General features: G+C 38.1%; 1 protein-coding gene across 1 annotated transcript; it reads right to left on the bottom strand.

The window, feature by feature from the left end:
* Positions 1 to 15,088: 15,088 nt before the first annotated feature.
* On the bottom strand, positions 15,089 to 23,544 carry LINS1 (lines homolog 1; the record flags this gene model as incomplete). The annotated part of the gene is made up of 6 exons (XM_079540830.1): positions 15,089 to 15,989; positions 17,136 to 17,316; positions 20,520 to 21,107; positions 21,364 to 21,505; positions 22,979 to 23,068; positions 23,161 to 23,544. 6 exons carry the CDS (start codon positions 23,542 to 23,544, stop codon positions 15,089 to 15,091), a joined length of 2,286 nt encoding a protein of 761 aa, XP_079396956.1.
* Between the last annotated feature and the right edge of the window lie 1,244 nt (positions 23,545 to 24,788).

Here is a 24,788-nt window from a genome sequence, read left to right as displayed (position 1 = left end):
AAAAAAAAAAAATGCAGGAAACAAAACATATTGAACTTTGTGAAAAGCAGTGGCTCCCAGCTGACAGGACATTTCCTACAGATAAGGTACAAGCAAATAAAACAGGAGACTTGGGTCCCATATGAACGCGCTCCCTGACCAGCACAGGTTGTGCTCACACTGCTGGTCCAGCAGAGGCACTCCATAGTGCTACTGCAGGCATGCATGGGTATTACGTGCTAATGGAAGAGAAAACAGACCTTGATCTTTAGCTGGTATAAATGAACATAGAATCGTTGAAATCAGTACTTCTGTTGTTTTCTTTGTTGTTTGTTTTAAATCTGCAGTCTCACTTCCGTCATTCAAATGAGGTTATTTAATATCTGGTCAAATCTTTTACAATAACTGTTTCTAATCTATCACACAAAGATACAAGTGACACAAATGAGAACTGATGTCCCCTAGGCCGCTCTTCTCAATTTAATATAAGGGACTAGGAGGATGGAAGGAAGAAAAGGAGGAAGTCCAGAGGGTGACTCAGTCTTGCATTAGCGAAGGCATTTTGCTGCTGAGTTACTGCTATTTGATGTAGTATTTGCAATATGCATTTTGATCCCAATTTATAAACAGCACTATGCACAGGACCAAGTATAGCAGTTACAGAGTGCAATAAGCATATTTAGGGATCAGAACAAAACGTCAAAAATCTGTTCTTGAAGGAAAAGATTGTTTCACTAAACCCCAAAATTTTGCTCTTTTCAAAGCCTCAATTTCAACCCTCCCATTCTACATTATGAATGTAGACGTTTTTGTTTCCCCTCATTTAATTGTAAGATCTTTACAATTTGTCCAAACTTTTTTTTTTTTTAACATATATCCTATGAAAATATTCTAAAATAGAATAAAAACAGAAGGCTGAAGTAATCTTTCTATAACTTCTATGAGAAATAACATTGATTAACATGATAACATTCCCTCTTTTTTTTTTTGTTTGTTTGTTTGTTTGTTTAGGGGAAATAATTGATTTTATGAAACCATAGTTTGAATGAAGAAACAGTCAGGCTGGGAAATCCAGCCAAGCCTCTTCATCGTGTCAAACTTCCCATCGGAAGAGCTTACAGTGACCCATTTGCATAGGATCAAGTGACTAAATAAATCAGGCCGAGGACAGATAGCGGTTCAGGGCCTTTCATGTGCCTCCAGTACTGAATAGGGACAACACAAATCCAGGTTTGCCTACAGCCACGTGTAAACTTTCACCTGTGCAATATCAGGACACCCAGCTTCATGCATTCACACAGCACAGGCTTCCCAGATTCAGAGTCCTGAAACCCACTGTAATCAACAGCTAATGAGTAATTGCTGCAATCCATGGAGGGCTGTTTCCACTAATCAGAAGACTTGCAGCAGGTTTGTGAAACTGTGACTTGTACCCATCAAACAGAGCTGGGTTAACAAGCACTGTGAATTAACTTACTGGCCATGAACAGTAGTCAATACTGAAATATTAATAACTCAACCATTTAGTCTTTTTAAATGCCAAAAGGGGACAGTAAAATCTACTGAATGGATTGTGTGTATAAGCAAACGCAAAAACAAAGGATGAAGAAATCACAGTCGTTCCTTCCCTGAGACTTTATAAGCCAAGTTTCAGCCTAGAGCAATTCTTTACTGCTGAATTATAAACTCCTGGAAGTCAGGATTTATAATGGGGCTGCTAACAGACCCTTAATTATGGCTAGCAGGCGCCATGATAATGAAACAGAGCTTTGAAACATGACATTTTATGTCAGGCAGAAAAGCTTGCAGACATGCTCCCCTAGAAGACCAGGGGAGACATTCATTACTTCACTGTGCTCCTTTATGTATCTGTATTTTTAAACTAGACTGTGCATTGCAAGTTCATTGCAAGTTATCACAAACTGTAACTGTAAGTTAAATTGGCCACTATTAAAACACAGTGGAAAGAGCACTAACAATTGGACTACAGAAGGTGGGCTGTGACTAAATATGCACCCAGAATACTCAAACCCTACAAGGACCCAGAAATGTGCATTTCAAAACTGGATTCTTGGTATCTAAGCAATTCATGCTTTCCTTTCACACACAGTCATATAGTAAGGCAACTACCTTCACAGGTCATGTATTAGTTAATACACCTTCATTTAAAGCTCATAAGCATGTCCTTAACTTTAATATCCAAGGAAATTCTGGAATTTGGGGTCCGACCCAGAGCCCACAGATGTCCATAGAAATCCTTGCTCAGAAACTCCAACTAGAGTCACAGAAAAGTGGGTTCTCTGAAACTCTCTCTCGTGTAAAACCCTGTATTTCGAGCAGGTTCTGCCTGGTGCACAGCAGATTAGACCATCCCTATTGATGGCTGTTCAAGAAATTCTTAGAAAACCATTGATGAGATTCTACACCTGTTTGCACAGCTTCTATGCTTCATTATTCTTGAACTGGACTTTCACCCTACACTTTTTTCCACTACAGCAAGTGAGGTCATTCCCTGGACAGTTCTGGAGATTCCCATTTCTATAATAGAGGTTATTCAGGTACTGGGGCTATTCCCCCACGATTTTCAATTACACTTTTAATAACTAATCATCATCCTAACCTCTCCGCCCCAAAGGTTATTTTAGCAACCCCACAGCATGACCAATACCAATAATCCTGCTTTGTGCCTTACTCATCACATCTACAGCAGCCACTGTCCCAAATGCTAACCCCCATTATCAGCTTTCTCTACCTTATGAGAGCTTCCATTTAAATTTTTGATCATTTGACCCTTAACAATGGCTGTGAGACATGCCAAATGAGAGGCCAGAGGATGGAGAATAGGTAATAAAGAAGGCGCACAGTTCATTTGTTTCTAGCAAGCTATCTGTTACAAAAAACCTATTTTCATTTGCTAATGCCCCTTCCTGATTACCAGGCATCTGGTAAAACTGTGGCAGAGAGACATTTCTCTCTGAAGAATCCCTTACTCCATGTCAGTTCACCAGGCAATAGACTGAATGGCAGAGAGAAAGCCATTTTCAGAGCATTTCCAGTGCCATCAGAAAGAAAATTTTCATGTTGTGTATTTTTTCCTCTATGGTTTTCCCTATGGGCTATAGTTGTGGTGTCTTACAAGTAGAGCAGACACAAGCACTTGCATGTACTTCAACTGTTGTCTATACTGTCTAGTTTTGTTTTAAACCCAATTATTTTTGGCAGCTTATTACATCTAACAGGTCAGGAAGACCAGTAACCTCTTCAAGTGCCCACAGAACGCATGTGAAGTGAAAGGCATTCGCCACTGGTACCTCCTGTGGTAGAGACAAATAAATAGGTAGAGATGTTTCAGCTGTCTTTTCTGCCACCCAGGAACAGGGCCTATGTGCAGCAATAGCCATATAGAAAGGCATCACCTCATACAGTGCATGAAATCTAGGTGGAACATGGGAGAACCAGTTTCTCAGTACTTGGGCAAGTGAAGTGTTGAGCAACAAGCTCTTTTTATACTGCCAAGAAATCTTCACCCCTGAGAAGTGCTGTAACTGCAGTTGTCAGGATCCAGGCTTGCTTTCCCACAACATCAGCATAAAACTAGAGGATGCTCACTTTTGTCAAGGGCCTGTGACAGCACAAAGACACAGAGAATAAGCCCAAGTGGTGGCAGCCCTTTCCAGTGCTGGAATCAGGCTGTAGATACTAGATTTCAAAGAAGGCCAGTTGTCGTAGCTTGCATAAATTGCCATGAGTTGTTACTCTCAGAGTGTGCTGTCATACACACTCTGCTTCCAAAGAATCAGCAGCAGCTGCAAAGGCCCAGTCTGACTCAGGATTGGCTCTAATAAGAAATCTGAAACCTTGCCCAGCACAAACATCCTTTTTCTAGGATTGCTGAGCTCAGAACTTCTTCCTTGCAGCTTCTAACAGTGCCAAGGAAACAGCTACACATCACATGTGAAAACAACAGCTCAGTGACAGATACTCTGCTCAACCTAGGGTGAAAATACCTACTACTTCCCAAATAAATGCTGCCAATATTGTTTTCATAGAAGAGAAAGAAAGAGGTGAGGAATCATAGAATCACAGTGTTGGAAAGGATCTACAAGATCATCTAGTCCAGCTGTCCTCCCATTGCCCTTGCCACTAAACCATATCTCATAGCTCCTCATTTTGTCATTTTTCACTGACAAAACTGGAATTTTTGCTATTCCTCTGAAAGGATCTGAAAAAAAAAAAAAAAGTCTAACAATAAAACAGATATTTCAGAAAATTGGGAGGTTCCTGTATCCTGGAAAATGAACACTCCAAGTAAATATATCTAATCAACTCCTTGCTAAGGATCTCTTCTGTACCTAATCTAGTACTATAACTGGGCTAGCATAAAACAGGAAAATCAGGAATGGCTAGTTTAGGAACTGCATCCTTTGTAATTAGAGAAAAGCCTACACAGTTGGGAAGTACCAAAGTGAACCTTCCTTTCAATCTCTTTTCCAAAAAACACTTATATTTTTACTGATGTTAAACAAAAAAATGACAAATTTTGCTTTGACAAAAGCCAGAAACTACGTGTTAGATTTTGAAAATCCAAGTCAGGAGCTGCTTTGAAGTTTAGCTACTGACTGCTACAGTATAAGAATAAAAAGAAATAGGCAAGTCTTGATTTTATCCTCCAGGCAAAAGTCCCTTCTTTGCAAAAACTGAATTTCCAAAACCAGAATTAAGGGAAAGTAATATCCAGATTCGAAGGAATTGTTAGAAGAACCTCTTATCTTCACTTACTGAATATGCTGGAAAACCTCAATAGATCACCAACACCAACATGCAAGTGAAAAAGTAGTTTCACTCAGCATCTTTCCTAGAATATCTACTCAGTGCCACTCTGGAGGTGTAATAGAAAAAGGACAAACCAACAAAAAGCAAGAATAACATAAATTTCCTGTTTAATGCCATCGCTTGGTAGAACTGTTTAAGCTGGTTCAGTGAGTTTTGGAAAGAAAAAAATTATCAAGAGCATCATATATCAAAAAGATAGCAAAGCTGTTCCAAGCCATTGATCTTAAACATTAAACTAAAGTGGTTTAAAAGAGTAAATAAGATCAGAACTCTATTACAGCTTTTATTTTTGTTTTGCTTAAGACTAAGCAATAAATGCTAGAGGCAACACACAAGTTTCAGCCACAGATCTATGTTCTGCTAATACTGGGCAGCGTGTTGCCCAAAGATTCCCAACAGCATGAATGACATCTTACCCACCCTATGCATACAACTAATGGAAGCACAAAATGAAAGAGCTGTTGGACTTAAAGGTTCTTATGATGAAACACTGAAATACTTTATACACATAACAGAGCTGAATTAAGATCGCTATGAGACCCCTAACTTCAAATTTACTCCTTAATATGGACAAGTTTCAACTGTAAACAATTACAAGTCCCTAGTTAGAAGGCAATTAGAATATTTTGTTTCTTTTACTATTCTATCACATTGCCTTGTAACTTGGTTTCTGTATCGTAGCAGGCCAAAATAGCATGAAGTAAATCTCAATTAAGGTGGCAAGTGAGTTTTATTACACTTTCCCTTGTTGTACAGGGGAAAGAGAATCAGGACTGCTTGAAAGAATTCACTCTCTGGGTGAAAGCTACCATACTAGTCAAAGATAAAACCTGAGCGTATGTATTTGCTTCAGTAGATCTCAGGCAGCTTAAAAGAGTGAAAAATAGTTCTCACTAAGTATAATTATAGTGCAAACTATGCCTGTCTCTAAGCTTTAAAATCCCTGACACTGACAGAGTTGGATAAAGAGCTACGCAGTAATTTAGAGTTTAAGAAAAAAAGTTCTATGAAGAAAGCTCAGTCAGAACTACATGTTCTTAGATGCTTAGCTCATAAGTTTGAGCAGACCTAGAGGGACACCACTTCCTTCTAGAACTCATTAGTAAAACTTGTCAGAACATAAGAGGCACTAAGTACAGCAGAGTCACAAAATATGTGAAGGTAACAGAACAATCAGGAACTGGAGAGAGGACCTGAGGGTGTAAAAGCAAAGGATATAAGCTTCTTCACCGGCACAGCAGATGACTCAACATTTTAAATTAGCTCTTGGGAATTAGGGAAAGAGGCAGCACCAGTGCAGTTTCGCTCTGGAGAACTGTCATTCACAGCTTCCTGAAAGAGGGGCTGGTGGACAGTCAAGGTCTTCAGCTATCACATACGCACGGTGACTCAAACTTGTGCGCTCATCTCCTCATCACCCTGAATCAGACCAAGTCTGTTGTGCTCCACTGTTTGTAGTTCTCCACCTGTTGGTTATCCCCTCCTTTGCGGTTTAACCTGCCCATACATTCTCCACCCACAAAGCCAACTAGAGGAGGAGTCAGAACGTAACTGGTATTTCATTATTGCAGCCTCTGCTTGGCATCCTATTCATGTCATAACAAATGCAAGAGAGACCTTCGGTTAATGCATACCAGCATAGTCTCTTCATCAACAGCGGTGCTCCAGCTGAAGTTTTGATCCAAGCTAAAAAGCTGGCTAAAAATAGGTATGCAATACAAAAAGTAAGAGGGAGGAAATGCACAGCATCACTCTATTTGAGTTTTATAGTGTTACTGTGAAATAACCACTTCTGGTAGCTGGTTTAAATGTGTCATTCACAGCACTAGACACCAGACCTGTAACAGGTAAGTCATACGTAAAACTGTTAAACTGAGTTAGTTACAGAATAGCAATTCATTTTAGAGAAAAAAAAACAAAAAACAAAAAAACTAGAACTAGCTTTTTCAAGCAATCTAAATTCAAAGTTTCCTATGCAAGCATTTTACATCATTAGCTAACATTTTTCCTACTCAAATTTTCCTCCTTTCCAGTTTAGAATTAAGTGTTCTTAGTAGCACTTTAAATAGAATGATGATACAAGATGCAGAAGTACAACCGTAATCCATACTTACCTTCTTCAAAAAGAAAAGCAGTTCTCATAGGCTGGAACACTTAGCAATATAAGATCTCTTCACATCTATACCATCTGAATCTATTACAAGTTGTCATTATAAAGCCGACATGCTAACAGTTTGGACCATATCCTAATGTAGGGAAGCAAGAAAAAAAAAAAAGAAAGAGCGAAAGAAATTCCTACCTTTATGATGTTGCAGCCAAAGAGAACGCGCACACATTAGCCACGAAGAGGCATTGCAGTCACTACTTCGACAGAAGTAAACACGCCCCATCTGCACAACTCTTTCAAATTCTTCAGAGACCCACCCACCAAAGCTGCACTTCAAGATTTCTGACTGAAGGCAATCCTGATGTCATGAGTAACTACTCACTGAAACTCAGGAGCAGTAATGCCAGGCGCCTTCCCGTGTGCCTGTTTCAACACAGCAGATGAAGAAATGTTCTAAATCACACGGTATTTGGTTGCACGATGAGAATTTGTCTCAACTAATGTTGCTCTAGACACGCACGGGAGGATGCTGATTGCACAGAAAGGAAATCCCAACACAACATCTTTACATGCATTATTAGATTAAGTAAAGGTTTCAAAATTAAATCAGAGAAAAATTTCCCCTCCTACTGATCACCTCCGGAATGCTTTCAGCCTCAGTCAACAAAATGAAAGTGTTACAGTTTCTCAGAATATAAAGTGGAATTGTTGGAAGTCCAACAGCAGAGCAAAATCACGCAAACGGAACATGTTTGGTCAGACATACCATACAAACATAGAATTAATTACTGAACTGCTATTTTTTTTGTTTTGTTTGGATGTGAGGGGGCTTGCTTTTAATTAAAGCTTTTAATTGATCTCCTTTTAATTCCATGACTAAGGAATAAGGCTGAAAGTCATTCCTCAACTGGTCACCTCAGTTTCAAATAATAATCAACAGCATTCAGAAATACTGGTATTACTTTGCATTCTGAAGCATAAGGCATCTTAATATTGTTGGAAAGGAATAAAAAGGTGTCACTAGAAAGCCAGGAACATCTACAGATTTTAAATCTGCAGAGAAGTTCTATTAGCCCTCTCTGTCTGCTTGCAGTCAGCAGACAACAACCCACACAGTAGGAACCAACATGTCAAAGCTGGACCCAAGTTTCACCTCTCCTGAAGTACTGCCTCTAAAGGGAGCTAACAGCAGATGGCTACACAGGAGTGCAAGATATACAAAACATAACTGATAATGGAGCAGTTTTTCCTCCTGCACCCCCACCCCACCCTTCGACTACATGGAAACTTTCATCATTATCCCTAAGACAGTAACAGAAGATGCGATGCAGCAATACTTGGATCCAGTTCACTTACTTTCCCCTGAAGAGATTCAGACTGAAATGTTTCGTTTGTTCAAAAGGTTTTTCAAGGTGTTCAGTATTGCAGCTGTTGCAATATCAATAAATAACTGTTTCAGAGCTTCCATAAAACTAGGAGTGATATCCAATAAACTGAAGCACTAAAGCAATATTAAACAGGAAGGATTATTTCAGGAAGGTAGTATTAGGACTCGGCTGCTCCTTTAAGTTATCTCCATAGTTTCCCACATCTAAACCACTAGCATGAATCAAGCAGAACACTTAAGAACACTCTGCCAATCAGGAAAGCCTAGAGCAAGCTGATTCATATTTCCCTTGTCTAATACTGTGCCAGTTATGTAATAAGTAATTGGCACAAACACCTTTCTTACACTTCATAATTTCTTCACTCTTGCACTGCATTGCAAAAAAAAAAAAAAACCCTTTCATTTGAATGGAGCAAATTTGAGACTGCTACAGATAACAGCAAACTGTTTTTTACAGTTTCTGAGGAGCCTTTTTTAGGTAGCATACATTACCTACGCTGGATTCTATAACAAGATTAAACACACTGCATGTAAATAACAACCGAACCATAGCCTCTCGATCAAAGCTGCCTATCGCACTTCCAATTACTGTCCAACTTTCATACAATTCTTCAGTCAGTTATCTTTAACTTTGAAGCCACAGGAAAAAAAAAAAAAATAATCTTACTCTGTATTACTCATGGAGGGAAAGAAAAAAAAAATGCAACTACTCCTTATCTGCAGTGTAATATGTGTCACAGAATCATAGAATGGCCTAGGTTGAATAGGATCTCAAAGACCACAGAATGGCCAGGGTTGGAAGGATCATGAATCTCCAACCCCCCTGCCACATGCAGGGCAACCAACCTCCACATTTAATACTATACCAGGCTGCCCATGGCCCCATCCAACCTGGCCTTGAACACCTCCAGGGATGGGGCATCCACAGCTTCTCTGGGCAGCCTGTTCCAGTGCATCACCACCCTCCGTGTGAAAAAATTCCTCCTAATACCTCACCTAAATCTCTCATCTTAATTTAAAACCATTTGTCATATGACTGAGTAACTAGATAACAGAGGTATGTGATCAGCCAAAATAATTATTGCACATATCACTGGAAAGGATAAATTATGTAGAAGATGCCAGCGGGGGAGGGAAGTAGAACAAAAAAAACCTCAGAGTCCACTTCTTTAGCTTTTCCAATAAATACATATATCAAATTACAACACATGAATTCAATGTATGTGAGTTTTTCACCTGAGCTTTTAAGTAATTGCATAAGGAAAAAAATATCACAAATATCTCCTCCCAATACATCAAACCTCCCCTACAGAAAAGAGATGAAGTCATCCATTCAGGATCTCTCTAAAAGTTTTCTGCTCAAGAGCTTTCTTACTTGGAGGTATGATCTGACTCGCAATCCATACAGAGTTGCAAGTTAATATTAGTAATTAGAAATTAGTTTCTTCTATCTATCATAACTGAAGACTGGATATCTGATTGCAAATAGAGCAAATGGTAAGGTTATAAACACTGTACCTTAGCGCCAATGCAGGACCAAAGCAAAAATACATTTGAACAAACAGGCTGAAATCCTCAAAACACTGAAATCTTAAAATTCAGCACTTGATTGCATGAACTTCAATAAGAAACAGAATATTTGAGAATCTGTGGCTTGAACAACAGGACAACAATGGAACAGAAAGGAGAAGTCAGTAGTAATACTAGAAGAGTAAAGGCAATGGAGAGGAAAGCAGCAGAACAGCAATACACTGCCGACCCAAACTACCAGCTTTTTGATCAGGTGCCAAAAGAGGACCATTAATAATCCTTAACTACATCTTGGGTAAAAGGCTCCAGGAAGCAATACCAGCATTACCTGGGGACCACTTTCTAACTACATTCTTTCACACACAACTGAGGGATATAAATACCACAAATATGCTGCATCTCACAATTTTTTGGCTGTATTTCATTTAAATGCTGAACACGCGGTGTATTGATAAGCCTCCAGAGCTGCAGTTAAGAACCCACCCAAACCCAAAAGCACAGAGCTGTATGCATATATTAGTGAAGTTTCATGTAGTTGTAGTTCAGACAGCTTTCCTTTATATAAGCCTCCTAATCTTTGCTTGCAGATGATCCCTCATAAGATTATTTCTCCTTGATTTAACTCACTTTCTCCACATTTGTCATATTCATCCCTCTAATAACAGAAGCACTGAATTATAATTTTCAAATCAAACTGCATATCCATAAAACAGTGAAAGCACATTAAAATATAGTTTAAAAAAACATGGAAGAGTAACTTCTACTGCTTGCATTTAGAGGAAGCATTGCATTAAGACTTATATCTGTTAATCACAATCTTAGTAAAAAGAACTATTACAAAGCCTGGACCTTTTCCCTTTCAAATACAGCACCACTAATTTGCTCAAATAATACTTGCATGTGCAGGGAATTCAACAATCAGTTCAATCAATTTATTCAGGAGAGAGTTTTTAATTAATTTCCAACAGTCTACACAATGTGGGATTTAAAAACTTAAATAGATGATGCCTTGTTGATTCCTGGAGCTGGAAGTACTGGTTAAACAACTGCATGAAAATAAACCTCAGCAATTTGTAACACTTGCACATAAGACAACACTGCAAAGATTGCTTGATTACTTTAACAGAAGAGTCTTAAAGCATCAATGTTTATCTATCCATACAGAATAGAAACACAAAACATGAGCATGTGCTTAGTGAAACTGAAAGGCAATCCCTTGCCTGTTTCAGTCAGTAAGAACTGCCTCCTCCACAGCTGTCTGTAGCTGAAAATTAGAGAAAACATTGGAATCACACCAGCTGAAACTTTGAAATGAGGTGAAGAAACAATCCTTTAGAAGAACTGACATTCTGCTTGGGACGATCAAATAATAGATTCAACTCCAAGGAGGTGATGAATTTAAACAAACACACCATTTAAGAGTCCCACATTTGCTGCATAGTGAGTCTGTGCCAATTGTTAATGAAAAACGAAGCACGTCAGACTTTGACTACAGATCTTATTGGTTTAATCACTACGAGCTCTTTTACACAACAGACTTCATAATCTTTTCCGCTGTTTCCTTTGCAGCTGTTGCTTCCTTCCAAGTCACTGCGAGCATTTGGAAGCTCTTTGAAGAAAACCTTTCAGGTTTCAAATCTCTAGCATCAGAATACAATGAGGGAGATTCTACAATGAGGGAGATTCTTGGACAACTCCCAACAGTTTTGGGGTAAAACACCTTCTAAGGAGACCAGCACTCTGTAACGCAATCACTTTTCAGGTCCTTTTTTTTTTTTTTTTTTCTCCTCCTTAAGAACTACACAATGTTTTCAAGACTCTTCCCTGGAAAGACACTGCTGACTAACAAAGCTTGTGTTTTGCCATACAGGTCAGTAAGAACCAGAAATGACTAAGGATTATTTTTTTTAATTCTCCATGAAAGATTTTTTTTTTTAAACCTGAAAACTATGTTCTATTTCTTTATTATTCTAAGTAAAACAAAGTCAACTTCTCTTTTAAAGAATGCTTCCAATAGTAGACAGCAATAAACTCAATTATACAGCACCTAAGATGACAGCAACGTGGAAAAGCTTAAATCTGAGATGTTACTCAACCATTCCAAGTCCATGCTTGCTGTTGAGGCAGTGATAGTAAAAAGCTGCTCATGATCCACTCTGACACACACAATTGGCTTCCAACAAGATTTCAGAGTAAGCCAGGGAATCTGGCAGTTGTATGAAGTGCAACAACAATCTACAAATTCAGTTGGACAATTTTCAGGCAAAATACAGAGAAGAAAAACTGTAAAGACTACAGTATTTTCACTCCTACTGATCCTAACAGGCTGTGATAAATACTTCACACTGGCTTCAGACACCATCCCAGACTGAATTTGGAAGTACAAACACCTCATGTTGCAATGATAAACTAAGGAAAAACCAAGGCTCTTTAATCCGAGCTTTACAAGAATATTGTAAATATAGAAATTCTGAAGGTTGGGTTTTGTTCTTGTATTACAGGATTAAAACTCGTATTACAAGTGTAAAAGCCAGAAGGCAGAGCAACTGTAAATACTGCAGGAAATTCAGTCTAAAGAACCACAAGAATGGAGTCACTGGGACCCACCTGGATTCAGCTGTAACTTATCAGTCCCTGCAAATATCCAGTTTAAGACTACCCTTCAAAAAAGTACATCCTCTAAGCAACTTCTACTGCTGCTTGCCTTATGAAAGTGTAATTTACTCTACTGACGTGCAAGGAAAATTCAGAACACAGATGGAGACTATCTCAGGTTAAGTGCTCAGATAAATAATCATCTCCAAACAGGGCATTTATCTCATTCTCTATCTAACAGAAGAAAAGGTTTAGATATCAATAGCCAAATGCAAGGCATGTTATCCTCCTAATAACAATACTACTGACTTAGTTCAAAAGTTCTAATCTAACACTGGCAATAGGTTCTGTAGCTGAGTTAATTTGCTCTAGTAAATAACAGCTCTGTATAAAATCTTCAGAGTAAAGATTCAAAAATAAACCAAAATCAAAACCCAGAATATATACTTAATGGATTGAAATACAAACTAATTTACAAAGGTCTTTTCCTCGTGCTAGACTTTCTGAATACACCCATAAAGCTACAAGTTACTGCACTGCTCACACTCATTTTGTGCGGAATAAAGAAAGAAAAACTTGACCCTTGTCAGTTTTACTTCATCTCAGTTCCTATAGGTCATAAATGGTAAAAGATCAAGGTATAATACACTAGGTAGCTAGTACATTTACAAATGCAGCAAATTCCTGTTTTCCTACCTTTCTTTTGCCATTTATATCATTAAGGTGTGAGAAATACGGTTGTAATCTGGGTATTTCCAACTTGTAAAGTAGTTCAGTGAAACAGTGAGGTTACTTAAGTAAAATAAACTAGTCAGCAAAGCTCAGATGAGAAGAGGGGACAGTAGAAAGGATTTCACTGAAACCTAAGTACCTACACTGAAAATTGTGAACTTGAGAAATCCTTGTTCAACTGTCTTGCCAAAGGCACTTCCCCTGTCTGAACTGCAAAGTTCTCAAGTTGTCTAGCACTGCATCTTTGAACATGCCCACAGGCTTCCAGTCCTGACAGAAGTGAACAACTCAGCACCTAGAGTGTAACTGCATTTAAACACTGAACAGAAACTGGGCATTCCTCTAGTCAGACAACTCAATCGTTAGTTTTTAATTCAAGTGACTATAAGCAAATTGAATTTTTCCGATTAGGCATTCTTATTCCCCAATGTAAGCACAGAATATTCAGGTCTACTACATGTCATATGATTTTGTATTGCCTGTACAACTTTCACTTTGAGATGACAGAGCAGTCATCTCAAAGAAGACCAAAGTTCAAGTCTGCCTGTCAGAAAGAATTCATACCATTCAATGTCTCTGGCGAGCACTGTTATCTCCATCTAGATAGACTATGAACTTCAATCCACTCTTCCCCCACTCTCAGTACGTAGTTGATTCACTGTCTGAGAGCTTAAGACTAATCTGGAAGATGGCCACAGCAGTTTGGTGGCCAGAGTCACCTGTTTCAGAAACTGTTTATCTTCACATCTATTTTTCACTACAGAGTTCCTGTAAAGGAGAAAGAGACAACTTACCTGGTCCTCAAACAGAATAGCCCACTTACCTTCAAGAGATGATCCCAAGAGGAAAACAGCTTCTTTCAGAGGTGATGAGGTGTGGGATTTACAGTACTCTGTCACTGGTATTTTCCCATTGCCTAACCCTCATAAGATCATTACAAGCTGCATGTTAAGTTTACCAACATTAGGTGGCTTCCTATTTGGTGCACACACTGGTTTGGATGCTGTTCTGAACTTTCCCTAGCAGAGTCTCAGACACTTACTTTTCAGGTTATTCAAATTAGATGTAATAAGAGAGGCAACCATTTAAGATTACATTCAACATCCACCTCATTACACTGCAGATATTTAAATTTATAATTCTCTACCTTGCAGATATATTTGATACTTACATGAAGTGTGTAAAGGAAGTAAGAATTTGTTGGAATTTCATTTCTCTTGATTTTAAACATAATGTTCCAACAAAAGTTCTGTAAATAAGTAAAACATGCATTAGTACCATGCAAAACTTTCCTTCATAATTAAAAGGAGCATACCACGCAATATTAAGAAAAAAATAGATTCAATTTTTACTGAGGTGGCAACATCATTGATTAGATCAAGTAAACAGAACCTCCTAAGCACTAGGTAAGCACTTCAACCAAGGAAAACAGATGGCATGGATTACTGGGATATTGGTAGTACCCCCACACGTTCACTTGGAGCAGAGCACAGATTCAACACACACAGTATGAACATTAAATCAGTCCCCAGCTGTAGTATTTTATTTCACTTAACCTCTTAACTGCTTAGAGTCCACAATCACCACCAATCTGGCAATCACTACTAAACTGCTACATTAGAACGATGTTAAGTATAACTGACAAGACTCTAAATATTGTATTGATATTCTTTCAGATAAGTTATTTATTAGCAGTTTTTGCATTCCTAGCAATTACTACTGATATACAGTGCATGACATACATACCACAAATAAGCCTGAGACCCTGAGGTAACGGGTCACATCACTGAGCACAACTGCAGACTTTTTACAGTGTCAACCAAAACCACGTTCATCCAGTTTTAATACACCGATAGGTGCAAAAGGCCTTAGAAGTCATTCATCTCTAGTGCACTAGTCAGAAGTCACAAGAATACTACTTTGATTTATTGTGAACTCATGTTCTTACTAATCTTCTCAATGTGACTCAGTAGTCTCAACAGCGCAGATGGATTATAAGGGAAAAGATTTCTTCCCTGCAATCTAGAAATTGCTTTTTGCAGTTCTTCCAAACACTTTGTTGATTTATAAAGCATTATTCTTAGAGGAACGATGTTATCTGAAGACAATATACATGCCAGACTGGATGAGGTATTAGATCCCTTTTGTTTCAGAGGCAACACTTCAGACTCGAGTTTATTCTGTTTATCATCTGTGTAGCTGCAAACAGCTTCCCTTATCATTGTCTCACACTCCTTATGTAAAGGCATCTGCTTTGTGTTTACTAAGCACTCTTCTCCAACTGAATCTAATTCAGAATCTTCTGAGCTGTCATAATTAACAAGTCTTTGAAGAGAACCCAGCAGAGATGTATTATCATCGCATAGCAATGAGTTAGACTGGTTAGACTCTGCAACTTCATTATCACCTTGCTCTGTTGTAAACACTAAGTAATTGTGAGAAGAAGCCAAAGGTATCAAAGTCTGTGATTCTGGTTCACAACAAACATTTTGCAAGCTCACACCAGCCATGCAGCTTTGTTTTTCTTGGTGTCCAGGCTTGATAGAAGACATTGCTTGAGAAGAACCACACTTGGTATCAAAATGGTTACAGATGTTTACAAACCGATGCCAGTCTTCTCGAAGAAGTTTCAAGTACCTCACCAAGTACTCCAGAAAGCAAGTTTCTGATGAAATCAAAAAATCTAGAAGTACTGTGGAATCAAAAGAGATTTTTTCTAGAAAAAATAAAAATATGCAGTGAGGATTATAACCACTTGCATGTGCATGGAAGTCCCAGCTTTCCTCCTCTTCCCAACTTAAATTATCTGCAGCATCACACCGTAACCTGAAAAGTAAATTGTGAAATGGATTAAAATCAGTGGAATTCTACAGTTAAGAACAGACATTTCCTGAAAATTTTATTCTTGATCTTTTCTGATGTTCTCTAACAGACAATAAGTGCACACATGCTAGGCCCTACAAGTTTTACAGTGATCAGATTTCCAGGAAAATATTTTCAATAAAATCCTGGGGGAAAAAAAAAAAAAAAAAAAAAGCAAAAAAAAAAAAAAAAAGCACCTACAGGATTCCCAGCAAAGTAACTTGTTTTGTTGGATGAGCTTTTTATGCAAGATGGGTTTGAAATCTGTTTTACAGTATACAGTATTTTGAATTCCAACATCCCAGAGTCAGACTGTCAAAACGTAAATATCAGGAAGAAAAGCAGTTTTCATATTAGAGAATGAACACAGGTGGGTGGTAGATCAGTTTGGGAAGCCAAAGCACCTAAAGCAGGTTTTCTTAAACAGCATGTCCTTAATTCTAGAAGCAGCAATACTTAAAATATCTGAACAGTTCTCTGTGATACTTCTGTATTACTTTCTTAAACTTGAACATCCACCACATTGGAAAAAAAGAGCCTAAAAGTTATTTTATGTATCTAAGACACTACTCGCAATGTCCTTGCATTTGAAGCTTGAAAAATATTTTATAAGTTAACGTACACTCTTGTATGTTAACTTGAACAATGAAGTAGTGAACATCCAGGGGAAATTCACAAAAAAATCATTTCTGATGTTAGTAGTGACAGAATTTACATGGGTCCAGATGTGAGAGCACTACTTTGCCAGAGGTCCCTAAATTCTTGAAACTTGATTACCAGATTGCATTCTTCACATGTGTCGAAAGAGAGCAGCTTTGCCTTTTATCTCTAGTTAACCACTACTTAGAATGTAAAGTCAATTATTCTAAATTGCAGGATATGCTTTGGTATTAATAGGAATTTGTTGCACAACTCCTTCATTTCAATGAAAAAAAACAACCAAATTATCAGAAAAGTTAACAGCTCTTACACCGTCCATTACTGCATAATCCAGAGCTTATTAAAAATATTCATCCTTTCTATAAAAGTAATCAATGAAAGCATTACGTGTATCACAACAACCTCATTACGTTATCATTCATAGTTGAGTCAAATAAAAAGCATACCAACCTATCAATTTTTAAATAAATGAGTAATAAAGCTTTTGCAGCTTCCCACATGTCATCGTCTTGCTCTATAAAAACCAAGGAGAGCCATTCACAATGATGTGCAACCGGGTGAGAGTGCAGGGAACACTTCGTGTGATTCCTCCAGAATGCCAAAAGATGGGACATGGAACTTTCAAAGCCTTCTGAGAACAGGAGAGGGAAAAAAAAAAAAAAAAACACTTTTTGTTACTAACCAATATAGACATTTTTAAAAGTTAAAAACGCAAAACACTGCACACATTTATCATTCCTAAGCTCAACTGATTTAACACAGCATCAAATTTCACAGATCGTTTCTTCCTCCTTGGTACTAAAGTAATCTAGAAAAAAATTCAGAAAACAAGCAGTTATCTAACCTTAAATCCTTTTTATCTTTAAAAACACCAACCTTTAGATGTCAACATTATCAACTAAGTTAACCTGCAGAAAATGAATTTAATTATATACTAGGCTCCTCCTCCCTTGCCTTTCTCCCCACAGATAAGGCAGATAAATCCTAAGAACACAATTACCTGATACAGCAGTGTCCTTCTAGTGGACCTAGAAACTCCTGCAGCATGAATCCTCTTACACCTAAGCTTGCAGGTGCGCATGTATCACAAAGCCTACAAAAATGTTGCTATACCTGTACAGCTGTGGTTTATATTTTTCTCTAGCTCCCCAGTTAGGTAGCTCCATTGGCATATATCAAACTGAAGAAAGGTGAATTATAATCAGGTCAATACCACAGATGTAATGATGTAAAATGAGTACTTTCATTCCATAATGCAATTCTGATGTTCTAACAGCGCTGAAACTAAAAACCCCAGTGTGAAAAATACCACTGTACAGAAATCTGCTGCACTGCTTCACAGTCAGTGGGACCAAACTGCCAACTCCACAGAGTAAGAAGCCTGCTTTCTTTATAAAATAATCTCATCACGGATGATGCAAGTTTTCAAGTGCACATAGGCTTGAACAGAAATACATTCATGAGATGGCACTTCCAGCAAGGATTCTGCACTGTTTGCACTGAACTCTCTCAACTAACGCCAGCAGTGCTCTGCCTGAGAAATCCTCTCCTTCTGAACACTGAACTCCTCAATAGGAAAAGCACCTCAAAACTTATGCCAGTGTAGTGTAGTAGCTTACCCATTAATAAAAAAAACCTGTATTTTTATGGCTGAGGCAGACTCTTCTCCCTTAAGTCAAGAAACCTCCTTAATAATAATGACAAACTAAGAAAAGATTCTTTATGTCTGAATTTAGGCACTACTTTTTCATGTAATGCTGCACATATTCAATATTTAGAAAATAAAAAATAAAAGCAACACATCTTTACCCCAAAGGTATTCCGTGAGAACTTTTACACTGCTTGAAGTACACCATAGTTTGAAGAGCACAGTTGCATCATTTCATATAAACTGCAATTACTGCTTTTGAAAGATTTCCTGCAGCATGGGATCAATTTTACTAACAAAGCCATCATTATGTGGTTTTCCTTAATATCTGACCTTAAGAGTTGCTTCTCCTCTCAGAAAAAAAAAAAAAAAAATGAAATATCTAATTATCTTTGTTATTAATAGTTACTATTCAGAATGAAATTCTCCCCTATAAATCAAAGCTATCTGAAAATTGCTCCCAAAATTGGAGTGAATTAAAGTTAAGCCACTGTAATCCGTATTAGTGAAAAAGATAGGATCAACAAGCTTCCCAGAAGGGAAGTTAGTCTGTTAAAGCATTTTGGTGCTTGTTTTAACCACTTCATTCAATAACACTCAAATAGAAGCACCACTCCTTTCACCTTGAAATGCCTCATGACACCTGTGGCGTTTAATTAAACAACTCATTTCAGTAGCACAAAGTGGGAAAAGAAAAACTTTGTTCTTTGAGACAATTTTCCAGAGACATCTAAAATAGATGTAACCTACTTTTATTCTATTCATTTGTTCTTAGAAAATCTCAGAACTTTTTCAGGAGACGGATTGTAAGTAAAATCTTCCTTACAAATACTTACAAATCCTAACAATGCAACTGGCATCACAAATGACATCTTCCACAATACCGAAAAAGTGGATGAAGATCCCTTGTAAAATTCTTCAGCTGTCTTGTACAGATGAATTAAAAATGGACTTTGCTTTAGAATGTAGAAATATAAAAAGCAAAACAGCATTTTCATCTAGAGCTTCTCAGGTGTCTCAGTACACCTGAAAAATGCTGTAAAATACATCCCCATATAAAAAAAATGAAGTAATTGTGACATTTTGCCTCATCAACACTTAACTGAGTATAAGGAACATGTGCATTCTCACTTGTATTGGACTAGAAACACTACTTCAGAACCATTTTACCTTTTTTGTCACGTCCTGTAATCCAGGACAGCATGGTGCTCTGATCATACAATTTGCACATGCAGGTTCACATGGCTTAGTATCAGAAGACACTCATCATGTGCCTCTGAAAGGTAGACAGGCCAGTGGAAAGATGGAATTCCAGGATATCTAACAGGCAGTGTCTCCTTAGAGCACCCAAGAAGGCTAAATAGATACCAGTGGGAAACAGCAAGGCATCCTCTCCTGTCAGGAATGAGAACTGCACTCAATCCTCTGCCATCCCACTGTCTGCCTTGTGGCAATGCCCAAACACCAGAGACCAATCTGCCCTTCTGCTAATCTAATTCATCTATTCAGTGGAACAAACATACTCAAGCTGAGCAGGAATGAGAAGAATGCCTAGCACCTACTAATTTCAAAGGGCTATATTTCTAAGGCAGAGTGAAGAAAACCACCACTACACTCTGTCAGCTCCCATGATTTCCCTGTCTTTTATTTTACAGCCTCATTACAATGCTTACCTCTTCCACACCACTACTTTTTCTGTCCCATAATATTATTTGTCTGGCAGTGCCTTCAACCAAGTTAAGTGGTACTTAGAAGGCCCACCTCCAATTACAAACCAGAAAACCATCACCTATCCTTTCTTTTAGTTCCCCACCCAAATGGAGTAGAAGCTTGTACTATGAGCATTTTTTTTTCCAGCTGGAGAAAAACCTGATGTTCTCAAGCTGGTTCATCTATTTCAACTATTAAAATATGGTCTCAATAGGAAAAGTTCTCTATTTCAAGAGCAGCTGTCACAAGCCCTCCTTATTCCAAGGCTAAGAATAGGAAAAACATAAGGAAAAAAGCTAATTTAGGAGGACACAGTGATGGTGATGGCAAACTCTCTGGGTGGGATTTTTTGTCCCACCTTCCTACAACCACTAATTCAGTAGAACATGCTTCCAATCTTAATGGGCTGCAACCACAAATTTAAAAGCTTTACAACTCTTGCTGCTTAATGAACAAAACCAAAAAGAGAATATTACCTTTGATTTCTGCCTCTGTAGCAGAGTTCTGACTCTTGAACTCCAATGCTTTGAGCACAGCCAGACTTAGGGCTCTAAGAACAGTTTGGTCAGAACCACTTTGACTATTATCTCCAGAAAGAGCTTCACTGCCTCCAAAGTAGCTGGCCTTTCCACTGAGCGGGATTTCATTAAGCCAAGTCAAATTCACAACTTGCAGAACAGCATTACTTAGTGCAAGCATATCCTCTTTTAAATATGGGTTTTGTAAGAATTGAGACCCACTTACAGCATCTTCTTGAGGCTTGTAAAGGACACATTTTTTAAGAAGCATAATGAACTTCTTCTTGATAAAATAGTGAGTTGATGAGTTAATGACGTTCAGGACATAAGACGTTTTTAAAAACAGTACTCTCTGGCATCTCAGTGGTAGCTCTAATTCAGTTCTAGAAGCCAGAAGTGCTTCAAGCAGGTCTACAAAACTGACCAAGTTATTTGCAGCTTTAGAATAAGGTGAATTATAGAGTTGACTATCAAAATGATGTTGCAGAATGGAATTGTAAAATCCTTCAAGCACAGCATTAAGAGGAGCCAACAACTTCAAAATACCTACAACAAGAAGGTTACAGAGTTGGAGTTCCAGTATAACACAATCAGCTAAAGCATCAGATTAACAGAAAAACGATGACTATGATTACTTCCAGTTTTAAAGCATATCAAAGCCATATTTTTAATTACATTTCAACTCTCTCTACAATGAAGAAAATAAGTGTTGTGTAGTCAAGCCGCTCTAGAGATTACCAGTAACATCCCTCCCCCTAGTGGGCACTGATGTATTGACACCAGCATAGAACTACTGCAGTACCTGATCCAGGTAACATTTTATCTTTCATTACATCCTTGATGACAGCCGTGAGAGTCCACAGACATTCTGCTACTTGGGTATGCATAGGGAACTCCAGAAGACTTTTCAAACTGAAGCTGAGCCAGGTGACATTTACTGCATTCTAATTAGATGAGTTCAAAAAAATAAAAACAAATGCTTTATAGTTACTACATAAATTAAACAGCAATACAATGATAATTATTTTGATACTCACACTAAACTATATTTGGATAGCATTAATAATAAAACTAAAACATAGAAAAGACACAGGTAGAAACAACGTATCCAACTGGTGCCTTTTAAGCACCTAGATTTGTATTTACACACATGAAGTCAAGTCACATACAATAGCAAGTAGCTATGTTTTCCAGAAAAAGAAAACAAAACTTGCTAATGTAAGGCAACATGCCCCAAATCAAGTAATACTGAAGATAGACCTGAAGCAACAGTGCTACAGGTGCTATAAAAGAAGAGGATTGCTTACCTGTACCAGAAGATTCTAGGGTCACAGGAGAAAGCTCTGCCCAGGAGGAATCTCCAGAAAGAACTCCATCCCCAGTGGCAGCCAGCCTTTAAATGAGATCTAAGAGAGGTGCAGCCAGGCTCCATCCCTTCCGGTCCCGCAGCTGAACTGCCTTCACCTGTGCTCCCAGGGCCCACCGGGTCCTTTCCCCAGCTGCAAGGGAATACCTACAGAATGTCAATCAAATATATTTCTGTATTTTCTTGTTTAATATTCCAAGAAGCATTCATTGTTTGTTTTTTTTCCTATTTGCTGTGTATTTAATGAAAAAATATTAGAGCTTCCATATAGAGCATCTCTGAACATATATTTCTTCTCAGAAGCACATCTGTGCTATTTCTTGTAAAGTTCTGTGAAATGGAAGTTAGGAATTCAACTATGATCCCGTATGGGAGCTGCTGAGTCACGGCCTGAACCACTGATTGAGCAGCTGGGGAAAGGACCCGGTGGGCCCTGGGAGCACAGGTGAAGGCAGTTCAGCTGCGGGACCGGAAGGGATGGAGCCTGGCTGCACCTCTCTTAGATCTCATTTAAAGGCTGGCTGCCACTGGGGATGGAGTTCTGTCTGGAGATTCCTCCTGGGTGGAGCTTTCCCCTGTGACCCTAGAACCTTCTGGTATAGGTAAGCAATCCTCTTCTTTTACTGTACCTTTCTATCATGCTGGTCCTCCTATTATCACACCTTTGCCGTAATACCTTTCTTATTGTATTGGTCTGTCTACTACAACGGTGTTCCTGACACTAAACACATTTCAAAAACTGTGTGGCGTTTTGAGGACACTAACAGTCTATATGTTGAACATCACCAGACTGCAGCTCTGCTTTTCTGAAGGAGCAATAGAGGCATGCAGGCAATAGATACCAGAAAGGAGCAGCACTGGTGTTGCTCTGTAAGTCTCACTATGAAAGAATACTCTTGCTAAGTAATTTTAGATTATGGAGTAGTGAGAAAACAAGTACTTCTATGCCATGTAAGCTACAAAAAGTTGTCTATAAAGTCAAATGGAGAAACTTGTAGGTACATATTCATTAAGTCATTTTTCAAGCTGTGCTAAGTTATATGATACTCACTTCTTCCTTCAGTTGGAAATACACAAGAGACGCTAAACTTTTTGAAGCCGTATGAGATAACAGCTGATCATGGCTACCAAGAAGACAAACCTGCAGATATATAAAAAGAAACAATATTTAAGTAGTATCCCTTGTATATCTCTTCTTTTGCAGAAGTCTTCCCACAGGTTACAGAACCTTACCAATTTCGAGTCAACTTGTGTTTCCTTCAAAAGAAGGAGAAGAATTTCACAGTACTTCTGTCTTGTGCTGAATCCAATTTCCTGGGACTCTGCTTTAGCAACCAGCATTTCGATCAAAGTTAATTGAAGCAGCATCACTTCTCGTGGATAAAATGAGAAGTTCATGTTTGCTAAGTTATGTGATACATCATCTGCTGTAGGGATAACAGCATCCTGATGACTCCTAATGCTGTCATCGGTGGATGGCAGATCACGCAATTCATCTCCTTCTTGTGACTGCCCAACACACAGATTAAGAAAAGAGGTGTAATAATAGCTTTCCTTTGGCAATGGAGTACCTGCCAGTACATCCTTATACATCTGCTGTAGCAAAGATATCTTCATTGTGAGAACATCCAATGTAACACAGAATGCTGTAGGTTTTCACCAATTATTTCTGATTGCTGCAAATCAGCTTTGAAGTTATTTTTATCCAGTAAGAGAAAGAGACAGGCTAATAGGCACTCCTCTTCTAAGTTACCTAGGAAAAAAGATTACACTATTATGAACTTAACAGATAACCATAAAGATATGAAGGAACACCACACATTTTTAGACTCTGTACTACCATTATTAAAATTAAAGCACAATTACTCTGTAAACAAGTCATAAACTAACAGTTGTGCAAAACTCTGTCCCAGTGCAACGTTCATAAAGTATAAGAGTTACAATGTAGTGAAGAAACTTACAGTTCCAATACAATACTACTGAAAATGTAGATTTGCAGGATTTAACAAAAATTAAGATGACAATTTTCAAGGTCTGCTTCTGAAAGATACGAGAACTTCAATCAAATCTTTCTCTATCTTCTGCTGCTAAATCTGCTAAATCCTCATTTCCTTTGCGAGGGATCGCTTGAAGAGCAGGCATGATGTTTCAAGTGGGAATTTCATCTGAACTGACAATGTTTATTTCTCCACTAAGGGTGAACAGGACAATCTCACTCTATTTAAAAACAAAACGGGAAGGACAAGTCCTATATTTTGTTGCACATAGACTCAAGGGGAGTAGTGTGAATATACAGGAGAGAACTGGGCTAATTTAAGGAGGACCAAAGATTCATTTACCTCTGGACATGCAAAACTCTGAGCACGTAAATGTTGTAATCCAAAACAGTGTTTTTATATAATACAAAAGGTCAACTATGCCTTTAAGCTTGGTCTCAAGGGTCTAATGGCTGAGAAGTTTTAAATCAAAAAAATTACTTAAAGTGTAAAAGGCTCTTAAAAGCATTTAAACATTCAGAAAAAGATTTAAAAGGAAACCTTTATCACAAACCTAATGGGATGTTTCTTTCAATTGCTGGAACATTCAGTGTAGCTTTACAAGAAAACCTATTAATAATTCAAATTTCTCCTTTAAGTGTGAGTAGCTAAGCACCCCAAAATTTCCAGTCAATATGCAAATGGCTAAAAGGGTGTCAGATCTCTCCAGAAAACAGATTTACCCATGATCACAAGGGTGTTTTTTTTATCAGTGATACTACTCTATACAGTTTTAATATATTATCTAACCACTGCCCTTTTCATAAAATAAACTCGTTACCTTTCATCTACTCTGAGTTCAGGAGTGAGATTTATTTTCTTTAT

This window comes from Tetrao urogallus (genome assembly GCF_951394365.1).
Source record: "Tetrao urogallus genome assembly, chromosome: 11".
Classification (NCBI taxonomy): domain Eukaryota; kingdom Metazoa; phylum Chordata; class Aves; order Galliformes; family Phasianidae; genus Tetrao; species Tetrao urogallus.
The sequence above is the reverse complement of the archived record's forward strand: the minus strand, read 5'-3'. Positions and strand labels throughout refer to the sequence as shown.